This window comes from Rattus norvegicus, chromosome 11, assembly GCF_036323735.1.
Source record: "Rattus norvegicus strain BN/NHsdMcwi chromosome 11, GRCr8, whole genome shotgun sequence".
Lineage (NCBI taxonomy): Eukaryota > Metazoa > Chordata > Mammalia > Rodentia > Muridae > Rattus > Rattus norvegicus.
Genome location: NC_086029.1, coordinates 44,613,446 through 44,626,567, shown reverse-complemented (window position 1 = coordinate 44,626,567; position 13,122 = coordinate 44,613,446). Strand labels below are relative to the sequence as shown.

The 13,122-nt window shown below is 51.8% G+C and overlaps 1 protein-coding gene across 5 annotated transcripts in view; it reads right to left on the bottom strand.

Annotated features, from left to right (window-relative positions):
* Itsn1 (intersectin 1) overlaps positions 1-13,122 on the bottom strand; it is a 182,084-nt gene that overhangs the window by 20,031 nt on the left and 148,931 nt on the right. For all 5 annotated transcript variants that reach the window (NM_001136096.3, XM_039088246.2, XM_039088247.2 and 2 more), the window contains 3 exon segments: positions 1,705-1,888; positions 7,127-7,233; positions 8,829-8,950. In NM_001136096.3, coding sequence (NP_001129568.1) covers positions 1,705-1,888; positions 7,127-7,233; positions 8,829-8,950 — 413 coding nt within the window.

The window sequence follows — 13,122 nt, the reverse complement described above, 5'->3', positions numbered from 1 at the left end:
TCCAGGTTAATGCCGGTTTAGGCGCAGGAATCTGGAGTTCTGACACACAAACCATCTGTCCCCGGCCCTGATGTCAGTTTGTGGATAGCGCCATTTGGGAAACACAGGGGGCAAGTGAAGAAGAACTAGTGAGAAGAACAGGGAAGGGAGGATCCACAAGCCCCTGCCCTGGGCTTCCATCAGCCTGCCTTGAAGGTGAAACACAGAATGACTCTTGCCCATGCCCAGTAACTGAGCTCCTGACTGAAGTTACAACAGCCTGGCATTGCCCTCATCTCGGTCTCAGCCTAAGTCTCTTCTCAGCCATCTTTCCCACCACAGATGTCTTGGAATGCCTCGTTCATCTGCTAGCCCAGCAAAGCTCTTGACGCAGAGAAAACACCAGAGCAGCGCAAAGAGCGTTGTACTTATGGGAGATTCTGACCAAGAAGATTCCTCAGAGATACCGCACTGTGGCGGTTTGGGTGGTGAGGATGACCACCCCCAAAAGCCCGAAGCACCATCCCATGCCGTTCATTCAGCAAAAGATACGTGTTGACTGCGAGTTATTTTATTCCTCCTGTTTCCTTTCTCCAGAGATGGGTAAGTGCCTGCTGTGACTAGCAGGGACTCCTCTGAGAACACCAAGTACCAGGGCTGCTAGCCCAGGGCAAAGGCCCCTAGCTGCCTTGACACCACCTCCACAAATGTCCCCTGTGGCTCTTAGGCCCTGCCAGTCCTACAGCAGGGCTGTGACATCTCACAGTGAATCCCATGGGATGCTCAGAGCTCGAGTCCACCATTTTCCATTGGGAAAGGGGTTATGATGTCTAAGCTTGACACAGTTGGGAAAGGGAACCTCAGCTGAGGGACTGTCTCATCAGATTGGTCTGTGGGACCAGATTTTACATTGCTAATTGATGTAGAAGGGCTGAGTGCCCTCTGGGCAGCACAAACCCTCAGCAGGTAGGCCAGGACTGTCTGAGAAAGGTGGCTGAATAGGAGCCTGAGGGCAAGCCAAGAAGGAGCATTTGCTCTAAGGCCTCTGATTCAGTCTCTCTGCCTCCAGATCCTGGCCTCGAGCTCCTGTCATGGTTCCCGGCTACCATAGACCTATAAACCTATAAACCAAAAAAAAAGGGGTTGGGGATTTAGCTCAGTGGTAGAGCGCTTGCCTAGCAAGCGCAAGGCCCTGGGTTCGGTCCCCAGCTCCGAAAAAAAAAAAAAAAAAAAAAAAAAAAGAAAAGAAAAAAGAAAAAAAGAAAAAAAAAAAAACACCTCTCGCCTTCCCCAAACTGCCTTTGGTCAGAGTGGTTTTTATCACAACAACAAGAAGCAAGCCGATACAGGAACCCCTGAGCTAGGGGGGCCCTGGGTGTTCCCTCTGTGCGTGCAAGGCAGAGGCTGGCAACATTGGTGCTAACTGAAGTGTGCATGAGCCAAGAAAATGAAACCAAGGATTTAGTCATGCCTCTCGAAAATAGCACAAACACACGGTGTATCTCTGAAGCTATCTCAGAGCTTTGAGACCCTGGATGGCTCTCCCGGCCAAGCACATCCCTCGGGTGAGAACCACACTGCCAGTTCAGCACCACTGAAGACTTCCATCCTTCCGGACACCATGAGTGGGAAGGTGCTTGTGGACTTTTGATGAAGCCCCTCACACCTCAGGACAGCACTCTGGAGAGAGTCCCCAGGGTCACCCCGCAGCCCCGGCCTCCTTACTTTGACGAACTCCTTGAAGTCTGGAGCCTCATCTGTCTTCTGCTGGATGAGGGCGGCCCCATTGAGCTGGCAGCTGCAGAAGCGGATGTAAGGCTGCATGTGGGGCAGCTGGGCGCTCAGGATGTCACCGATCATCTTCACCGGCATCTTCTCTCCGGACATCTTCTTGCGGACTCTCAGCGCCCTGCACAGAAACACGGGAGGTGAGTCGCCCGCTGTCAGCATCTGACAATACAACACTTGCGGGTTGCAGAGAAACGGAATGAGTGTGGGACGCACAGATCGGAGAACCACTAGAGCATCTATTGAGACAAGGGACAGAGAAAGACATGAGGCTAGTGCTACAGAGAGGAATGGCCTGGGCGGTTTTGTCCAGCATGGTGGCTGTTTGTGATGTGTTTCCCCTTCCTTTAATACCTCAGAGAGGATCCCTGCTGCCTAACACTCCCTTATCTATGGTGGCTGTCCAAGGCCAGTTCTGGAGTCCATTTCTGGAACCCTCATCCTCTGAGGCAAGCTTCCAAATCCATTGCCCCAAATAATCTCATCATGTTTCCCAACATCAGATAAAAGCGATCAAGTGAACTATTTCTTCTGTCCATGGCTTCATTGATGTGTCTAACTTAAAGCTGACCAGGTAAACAACTATGAAATAAAACAAGCTGAAACAATTTCTATCCTGGAGGTTGGGCAAAGCTGCTGAGGGGACAGGCATGGAGGCCAGGGTGGACGCTCCACCCTTCCGAATCTAAGTGTGCCGTCTTATCAGCACATGGTGCTGCTTCTACATGGCAAGGATAGCAATGTGCTGTTGGGGCAAGACCTCGTGCGGCCAGGTGTCCAGCCACCCTGGTCACAAGAAGTCGAATCATCGGGGGTGGGGGTGGGGTGGACGGTGTACAACATGATTTCAGGACAAGGCTGGGAGGCGGCCCTTTGGAGGCAGCCCTATGGTGTCCTGTGGTTACTTTCATGGTCTCATTGGAGAAACCATGAGGTGTGAGTAAGGCTAGGCAATTTCTTGGAGGTTCTACTTTGCAGATCTCCAACCTTAAAATCTCCAGGCCATTCATTTTTGTATCCTCCCTTTTTTTTTTTTACAGCTAAGGAAGGGGTCCTTGTCCTGGGAAAAGGCCAGGAAGGAAACCTGGGAGGTATGTCACACAGGCGAGCACTGATTTCCCTTCTAGGGCACGCTCCCACAGGGCAGGCTGGCAATGGCCACCTGGGGTGTGTGAGAAAAGCAGCAGCTCGATGTCCTCAGGATGGTCCAGGTTCCACAGGAGGGATGGTGTGGAACTTGGCTCCAGCGTTAGCCGCTGGTAGTTTTCAAGGCTGAGAAACAAAGGACCATGTCAGAGGCTGCTAATATCCCCTCAGCCCCTCATTCCCTGGAAAGCAGCTCTTCTGGAAGGATTGTATGAGGTCTTTTATCGGCTTCCTCCCCTTTAAATGATGGGGTGGGGGGAGGAGAAAAGTGGGCCTGGGGCACATTGCTCACCTCATCTTGAGGGTGTTAGGTTAGTCCCTGGGTTCTGATTATCTATCCTATTACCACGGCAGAGTCAAGTCCTCCAACCAGGAAGCCAGCTTGAAGTCATGGCCTGGTTTACCACCGGGTTCAACTGAGAATCTCTTTCTGGAGTGTTCGACTGCCCAGGCCAGACTTGTGAAGTAAAAGGTGACCCAGTGAGTCAGTTGTTGCAACCACAGCCCTGAGAGGACTGGGCCCTCTGGTGAGCTGCCACCTCATAGAGAGATCCACACGTGAGAGACCTTGATCCACATGGGGAGCAGCCAGCTAAGAACGAGTCACAGCTAAGAACATCGTTCACTAAGGGCTGATGTCCGCAGGCCGAGTGAACAATGACAGCCAGAGTCCTAGCATCCACTAATGCTTCCGAAGCATTGGGCACTTTCTTCTGCAGGCCCGTCATTATTGTAGCTCACAGGGTTCAAGGCTGGGTAGGACTGTGGATTACTCCACCCCCTCCCCCCACACCATCACACTTTCCTAGCGCCATAAATGCTAGTAACTGTGAAGCTTTTAGGTCGGCACTGGCTTGATTCCTCCGTGATGTTATATGTTGCCTTCAGCAGTAGGAGCTTATCAAATTCTGGAGGGTAACTGTGCCGGCTGGATCCATGTCAGCTTGACACACATGAAGGCATCAGAGAGGGAGAGCCTCAATTAAAAGCCTCCATAAGACCAGGCTCCAGGCAGGAGTATAGGGCATTTTCTTAATTAGTGATTGATGGGGAGGGGCCAGCCTGTGGTGGGTGGGGCCAACCCATGGTGGGTGGAGTCAGCCCATGGTAGGTGGGGCCAGCCCTGGACTTTTGATCCTGGGTTCTATAAGAAAGCAGGCTGAGCAAGCCATGAGGAGCAAGCCAGTAAGCAGCTCCCCTCTGCGGCCTCTGCATCAGCTCCTGCCTCCAGGTTCCTGCCCTGCTTGAGTTCCCGTCCAGACGTTCCTCAGTGGTGAACAGTCATATAGAACCATAAACCAAATAAACCATTCCTCCCCAGTCGCTTTGGTCACGGCTGATCTAGCTGCTATAACAAGAGTAGCAGAGTCAGCAGCATGAGGTAGTTGCTGCAGAAAAGTTTAAAGGTGCTGGAAAAACAGGAATCGTGACTCCTGGCACTTTCTGTGAGGGAAGGTAGCTCTGAGTGAAGTCCCTCTCTAAGTCTGGGTACCATGTCCAGTAGGGCCCACCATCTGTGTAACTTGAGGTCGGTCGCCTCCCCACCCCACCCCCTTGGATGCTCCAGCTATTCACACGTCTCACCTCAGGGCAATGGAGCTAATGGGAGGAGGGCACACAGACTGGCCCTGACAGGACCTGCCTAAGGGCAGTCTCTTCAGGCCTAGAGCAGGTGTGTGTGTGTGTGTGTGTGTATGTGTGTGCGCGTGCGTGCGCACGTGAGTGAAGGCCAGATGTCAACAGTGGGTGCTTCCCCCATCTCTCTCCACCTTATTTTTTGGGACAAGACCTGCCACTGAGCCTGGAGCTCAGTGATTCAGTCAGACTGCCTGGCCAGTGAGTCTCAGGGGACTCTACCTCTGCCACCAGCTCTGGAATTACAGGTGCAGGCTGCCGTGCCTGGCTTTTAGTCGATGTTGGGGATACAGACCACATCCTCGTGCTTGCAACGCCTCCCTAGTTCTGTGTATATATGTCCATTTGAAAATGTGTAAGTCCATTTTCAAACTGTGTGTATCTAGTACTTCACACACAGTGCTCATAGGTCCAGGGACCACCAGTCCTTTCTTCCCAGAGGGCAGGCCAACTCCCTCCTAAAGGGGGATGAGCGCTCAGCTTCCCCTGGGCCCAGAGCCTCTGTGCTCAGTGTGAGTCAGGAACATGCTGTGCGAAGGCCTCTGGAATAGGAACACTTGAGCACGATTATGTCACCTGGTTGTGGTTTAGAGTTTCACCAAAGACAGATTCTGAGAGCTCAGGATGACACTGGGGTGCTGGGGCCTTTAGGAGGCAGTCGGCTGACAGTCAGACGCACCGCTGTTAGCAATGTCCGTTATATTGACAAGTTGTCCTGTGTAAACTTGCGGAGAGGCTGGCCTGGAAGCAAGGCTGGCCCCCACTTTCAGACCCTGGTGTATTTGTCTAAGCCTCCCTCAAGACCTCTTGTCTGGGGAGAGGGGATGAACTGTCTCCCTAACTCTGTGGCAGGGAGGCTAGAGAATGGCCAAGTAACCCAAGAGTGAATACTGGGCCCTTGAGGTCGGCCAGGCGAGCCCTCCACAGGCATCACTACTGTTTGTCCTGTGGTACAGTCGTGCCTGCTTTAGCTGCTGACTCGACTTCCCCAGTCAATTCTGCTGGATGTTGTAAAGCCTGGTTTGATGGCGTCATCTGTATCTGTTGCTGTTTGTTCTTTGACTGGACGCCTCACCCATGAGGAGGCTCTGGCCGGGAGGCTCCTGAACTCCGGCTGGCCTCAAGGAGACGTCTTCAGTTGGCCTCTGCTAGATACTGAGAGCACCTGCTTTGACGAAGTTCTGTGATCTTCCCCCACCATCTCTCCAACCCTCCCGCTACCTACCTCTTTCTCTTAATTTATCTTGGCTTGCTGTATACTTAATAAATTCATTCATTAAACTCCAGAGTATGGCTGCCATAGATCATGTTCCGGACTGTGTGGACTGTCCTTTGCAGGGGCTTTCAGGACCCTGGCTAATTTCTTTTAGAGTAAACTGTTGTAAAAGAACAGGTCAGACTCCCAAATCTCTGGTGTTCTGGCTTGTCACGCGGCCCCTTCTTTAATTGCCCCACGGTCACGGTATTCTCTGCCATTAGGCCTCTTCACCTATGGGCCGGAGGGCTAAAGAAACATTTTTTTCTTCATGGTTGGAGAGGGGTAGCCTCGAGGGTTTTGTTATAGCCACAGAAAAGACTAACAAAACTGCCATTTTACAGATGAGGGCACAGAGGTCCAGAGACTGGCTGTAATGCTACTGGACCAAAGACACAGCCAGACCGTAACAATGAGATGTGAGCTCAAGAGTCTGGTGCCCCATCAATGCACAAAAGGCTTCTAGAGCGTGAGCCTCGGCACAGAGGGAGGAGACTCCACGCTTCCTGCTTCTCACTCACGTCTCCTGACTCCACACCCTTAACTCTCTGTAACAGACCAGGCCCCCGAGGCTGCTTTACAAGTACACAGGGACCTGGTGTAGGACATGGCTGCTTCCCTGTGACTCAAACAGAGATCCACAGTGAACGGGAATATCTAGATGCTGTCTGCAATGCTCGGTCAGAGAAAGGGTGGCTCTTACCCTCAGCTGCCACGCTCTATGCCCTGGGGACCAGAACTTAGTCTGCTTTCTAATGTGACAATCACACTTAGGGCCCTGTGACAGATTTGGGGTTCTGATTGCCTAAGGGTATAGTTGGGGAAACCGAGGTTCACAGAAGTAAGGTCTAACCTGGACCCCTTAGCTCTGGCCCTACAGAGTCTTTGCAGACTAAACAGGCACAAGTGGCTTGGGACCCTCCATGAGGGACTCTACTCATGTTGGTGGAGAGCTATCCCACACTCTCGCACTCTCCAGCTGCAACCCAGAACCTCCAGAGACAGACAGCCACTTCTAGGAATCCAGGTCCAAGGCTAGGCCCTGGGGATGACCCACCCGCAAGGATGGAGCCAGAATTGTCCCAGCTCAGGAAATTCTGGAACCATAGTCAGGACAGGAACCTGTGTGCATGCGCAGTTCACTCCCCGCCGTGAGAAATCCAGGAGTAAGAGCATAGACGATGGCAGTGGGCGGCAGGGTGGGGGTGGGGCAGAAAGAGTAACACAGGGTAGCATGCGTGAGGGACACAGAGAGACTACACAGAGGTGCTGGTGCACATGCCACAGAGGGGCAGCATCTGCGGTTAGAGGGGAAAAGCTTACTTCAGCAGTTTGATATTACACATAATCAGCTCCTTCCAGTTAACAAAAATCATAGCAACCTCTTTTTCTGTCAGCAGCTCAGACTCCGTCAGGGGTTTCTGAAAGATCTACAGGTGTAGAAAATGAAGCCGTTCAGAAAGCAGACAGTTAGCTCAACACACACGCACACACACACACACACACACACACACACACACACACACATTACACACACTTACCTACATGCACACTCGGGTTTGCTTAGCACAAGGGAGAGAACTGGAGACAGCACCCTCTCCTGGAGCAACAAGTGCTTGACAAGGGGAGCCCCGGAGAATTTCTGAGGAGGAAGCTCGGCTCCACCCATAAGAAGCTCGGAAGGTAGTAGATCGTCAAGCGTGCAAGTGGGCCTACGTCAGCCGCCCACTCTGAGGAAGGGGCCCAAGAGGACATGGGAGTTTGAGAACGCCTATGGAGATGGGTGAAGCTTTCTTTACACCCAGGCAAGCCGTGGGTCTGAGGGAGACAGCTACAAAGCTATCACAGAGCTAGAAGCAGGTGGTCACGAGAGGACGATGCGTCCATCTTCCTGGGCTCTGATAAACGAACTCTTCCCAAGCTCTGGGTGGGTGAACAGATAACTCATAGCTAATCACAGATCTCAGTGGGACTCTGTGTGGTTAGTCTCTTGCCCGCAAGGCAGCCCGCAAGGCAGCCCGCAAGGCAGCTGGGGCAGAGGCTCCTCTGAAATTCTTTGGGCACAAAGAATTGTGGGTGCTACAAACTTGGCCTGTTTGTAGCTGTTCCTCAGGAGCCTTGTTCTGCACGAGTCGTTAATCTGATGGTGAACTGGGTAACATCCACACAGGATGCCACATGGAAGCAGGTGGCACTCAGACCTCACACACTTTAATAGCAGGCAGACGTCTTGAGACAACACAATTGGGAAACCCTTGTGGACTTAGCATTTTAGCTTGAAACTCCCATAACACCAAAGAGCCAAGCACTATCCCTCCTGGATGTGTAGGTGACATCACAATTTCATGGCTAGTTTACAAGCGATGACAGGACTTTCCATGTTGAAAGGACCCTCAGGTCCAGCTCTGTAAACCTACCTCCTGACATGGTGGCTCTCACTATGTGCGGATAAAAGGGCTCCCTCCTTTTAGCAGGGATTCCCAACTCTGTTTCACCCTGTCCTTTCAGACAGAGTGTCAAGACCTTCACTGGCTCCCCACAGAGGCAGCCTGTCCCAGGCCAGCAGCCTCACAGAGCTGTGGGGGACACATCTTCATGCCCAACCACTGTGGTGGATTTCTTCAGGGGCTTCTGGGAACAGTAGAAGTGACTCAAGGAGCCAACGCTAAGGTCTGGTGACTACATGACACCAATCAGTTGGTAGCTGAGCTAAAACTTCTCTGACGAAGCCCAGAGTCCCAAGTGATAGCCCAAAGGCATCTCTCCATTAGTCCTTAGCTTGGGACCTGTGTGCTCTTGGCCTTGGCTCCAGTAAGAACTGCCTCTCTGTCTCACATGGTGGCCCTGTGGGAAAATGTGCCTATCTCCTCTTAGGGATAAGTTCCCCTGTATTATTTCCTATTCGGATATCCCCCATACACCAGAGACTGCCCAAGACTCAGAGACAGGGCATAGCCTCCTCAGAAAGGCCTTCACCTCCTCCTGTCCCCTCAGGGCTACCCCAGCCTCCCAGGGCTGCTGGTACCTCTGTGACCAGCTGCAGGTCGTTCACATAGTTCTCCTCTGTGACAATGAGTTCATGGATGTAGCCTTGCCTCTTCCTCTCAGTCGGGGTCAACATATCTAAGAGATGTAAGTCTGAGCACCCTGGAAGACACAACCATTTAGGGAAATGTTTAGTCCAAGGCTGGGGAAGCCTACAGCTCCACCGTGAAGACACCCGAGGTCCTTGTGACTGTAAGGGTGGCCCCTCATCCGCTTGGGGCTGTGGGTTGAGTTGTAAAGATCGGAGGTACACAGCCACGAGCAGAGATCACCACGCATCACTGTCAACTCTAGAAGCTGAAGAGAAAAGTAGCACAGAGTATTCAGAAGAGACACAGTTCTGCCCACACCCGGACTTTGGACTTCCCACTCTGGAACTGTAAGGGGGGATAAATCCCACTCGTGTTACACCATGAAGTTTGTGGTCACAAATCCAGGTAGCACACGCATGCTCCATCAGAACCATGGAAAGGGTTAAATGACCCACTAACACCCGCCAGCACTTCCTTGACAGGCACCGTGCGTGCGGAAGCTGCATGTTGACCACTGCCTTGAGTGTTTCTCAAAAGTTACAGAATCATCTACACGACACAGACAAGGAAACCAAGGCTCAGAGAGGCCAGCTCTCCCTGGGTCCTCCTATCCGCAGTGGTAAGGAACAGAGTCCAAGTCTCTGTCCAGAGGCTGTGTGTTCTCTAGACCCTATTGTTCATAGCGAGCTGTAGGTGGGTATGTGGTTATCCTGAGAGCAGCTTTCTTTTTTTTTCTTTTCTTTTCTTTTTTTCGGAGCTGGGGACCGAACCCATTGAGAGCAGCTTTTAGTGTCTGCAGTAACTGTATTGAGGGTCTTGGTGGATATGAGGGCCAGGAAGATACACCCAGACATACCTGGGAAGACATGAACGTGGTCCCATATATATATATTTCTTTTTTATTAGATGGTCTTTATTTAACCACAGAACTTGAATTTGTACAATACATACTCTGAGAGGTGGGTGTGGCGGGTGTGGCGGGTGTGACGGATGCCCACATACTTTCATTTCTCACCCTTCCTACTACTTGCCACAAGGGGGCGCAATAGAACACTGTGACCTCTATCCCCCAAGCCCACAGGGCCCCCCAGCCCATACCACCCCCACCCCCACCCCAGCAGCACCTGCAAATGCGCTGGGTCTGCAAACAAGTGACCAGAACTTTACCAAATAGACTCTCCAGGAGAGGGGCCCAGGGAGCTGCGATTGAGTCTTCAGTGAGAAAGCTGCTGGGGGCTACCAAGGGCTCTTCAGAGACCCCACCTCCCCACAAGGGGGTTGTCTGGGCTCAGGACTGAGGAAGTCTTACAGATAGATACTTAATGAGAATCATCTGTCTACAGAATAGTGTTATCTCAGACTTCATGAGCTTCCAGACTTCCTAGAGCTACAGTTTTGCTCCCACCCCTGGCCAGATGCCCTTTCTGCACGGTGTGTTTTCTCTCACTGGGATGGAACAGCCCAGGGTAGCCAGGATGGTGCCAGGAAACCAGCGGGAATAAGCTATCGTTATAGTAACGCTCTCCACGCCTTTCCACCGCCAAGCCTGACCTCAAAGCCGCAAGGTAAGCAAGACTCCATAGCCTGTACTTGGCTCTAAACTTGGGCCTCCTGCTCAGCCACCCATTCGGCTCGGCCCGAGATGGCGCCTTCACAAACATCTGTCTTAGCAATGCCTCCCAGAAGGAAGCCAGACCGAAGTCGCCCCCATCAGCCGGGTGAGCGCAGGGTACCCAAGACTCCGCCCACTCCCTTTCTTTACCCTTTAACTGTTCTGGAGGAAGTCGCCTAGGAAACACTTGAACTGTGGAAGGCATATCCACTTCGTGCCCTATTTTAATTCACTGTCCTAAGGGTGAATCCGAGGACCCAGGACTTGGGCCATTTTTTGTTCACTGGCTAAATGTGGCCCCTGCATTTGTGGCTGGGTCCCTTGTGGACACAATCCCTGGTGCTTCCAGTTCATTCCTGCCCACAGGGATAGGAGAATTCTCTCACAGTGGTTACGGTCGCTCAGCAGTGTACTGAAGTGTCCGCAGCACCAACATCAACAGTAAACAAGCAAGTCTCACAAATGTCCCTTTGGATCACGGTTCCCTTGGAGAGAGGAGTTGTATACATTTTGCATACAATTTTGTTTGTTAGCAAGCTGGGAGTGGTGGCACACGCCTTTAATCCTAGCACTTGGGAGGCGGAGGCAGGTGAATCTCTTGAGTTTGAGGCCAGCCTGTTCTACAGAGCAAATTCCAGGACAGTCAGATCCACGTAGAGGGACCCCCATCTCCAACAACAATAACAGCACACCAACCAACCAAACGAAAAAAAAAATGCCCATTTGCTGCCTGACACTTTCCTTTGGTGATTTTGTGATCTTTGCCATGAAGTCTGGCACGAAAGTGAGATGCAGGTCTTCCAGAGCCCATCTCAGACCCTGGGAACTCAAGGATTCAAAACTGGAGGTGGCGTCTCCTCTAGAGAAATGTTCTCCTGCTGAACATGGTGCTGCTTCCTAGGCTGAAGCTGAAGGTGACATTGCTATTTCTCTCTGCTCCCCTGGTAGTGCTGGCCCTTCAGACTGGAGGTGGTACTGCCCCCCAGGATGAAGATGGTACTGCCTCCCCTCCAGGATGAAGGTGGTACTGCCCCCACAGGCTGGAGGTGGTACTGCACCCCCAGGATGAAGGTGGTACTGCCCCCCAGGATGAAGGTGGTACTGTCCCCCAGGATGAAGGTGGTACTGCACCCCACATGTGGGATGAAGGTTCTATTGTTCCCACCACCAAGGCTGAAGGTAGTACTGTCTCCCACAGGCTGAAAATGGTACTGTCCCTGAGGCTGAAGTTGGTACTGCCCCCGTGAGGCTGAAGGTGGTACTACTCCTCTCCAAGTTAATACCACCCTTCTAGTCCATCAGGTTGAGGTTACTGAGTCCCACCTCCAAGGCTGAGTATATTCTTGTTTTAATAAGAAAACAATGGCTGGTTTTGTCAGGCTGTCCCAGGACTAATGGACTAAATCTGCAGGGCCGAGCACCCTCCCCACCTGCCACGAGACCTGGCTGAGAAACGCCAACTGCTTCCTACAACAAGGAATTCATGACCAGAAGACACAAGACTGACAAAGAAACTGAAACGAGGTCCTGTTGGGAGAGAGACCTGGCTTTTGGGGATTCTAGGAGCTCCTCTGGGTACAAGTTCTGGAGAACTGCAGAAGGTGCAGGAACGCTTGGCCCAGGGCCAGCTCTGGATGGCACTTGGGGGCTGTGGTACACCTTACCCTGGACAGAGCAGCCTTAGAATCTACATACCGCAGCACCCAAGAGAGAACCGAGAGCCTGGGGATGCTGGTGGGTTTGCGCTGTTACCTCCAGAATTCCACCCTATGCAAGACTTACTTGAGCCTTCCTGAAGACGTGAAATGGCCACACTTCACGTGGACAAAGGCAGAGGTTTTTTGAGGAGGTTTGTCTCCACGCCACACAGCAACTGCATTGGCTTGCGATGGGTTTCTTTTTCAAGTTGCTAAACTGACCCTGGGACACCATGAAGATGGTTCCCAGACCCAGAGAACCATGAAAGACTTAAAAAAGGCTTCTAAACCCTGCAAATATCCTTCCTTTGAAAAAAATAGTACTGGGGAGGGGATAAAATCCTCCATTATTCAAAGCAGGGCAAGTGGAAAAGCCATTTCGATTTAAATGCTCTCTTTAGGGGGTGGGAGGGTGTGGTCGCTCCCTTGGGCACCAGGATTCATGGAGCTTGCTGAGCCCTTGGCTCGCTCAAGGGACAAAGTGGTGAATGATTTTCTACGGCCACGGAGCAGGGATGAAGGGTGTCTCAAAACTAAAATTGGCCCACAGCTGAAATAATATTGCAAGGACTTCAAAAGTTAAAAAGCAACCCCCGCTAAAGCCACAGGAAACTCCTAATATAGGATCCCAAGGTTTTAAAGTCTTCTTAAATACACTTATGAGGGTCAGGGCTGGAAGGTTCTTTTGGAAGGACGAGAGACTTGGGAAACACCTCAGCCCTAAAGGGTCATGGTATCCCCTTCAACTGTCACACACATGATCAGCAGAACTGAAATCCTCTCTATTGCAAACAATACAGGAGCCTACAGATACTGTAGAATTTCAAAGAATATAGAAGGACTTAGCGTGCGCACACACACACACACACACACACACACACACACACACAATGGAAGGACCTCTCTTCATCGTATTAGCTGAATTAGCTCCCA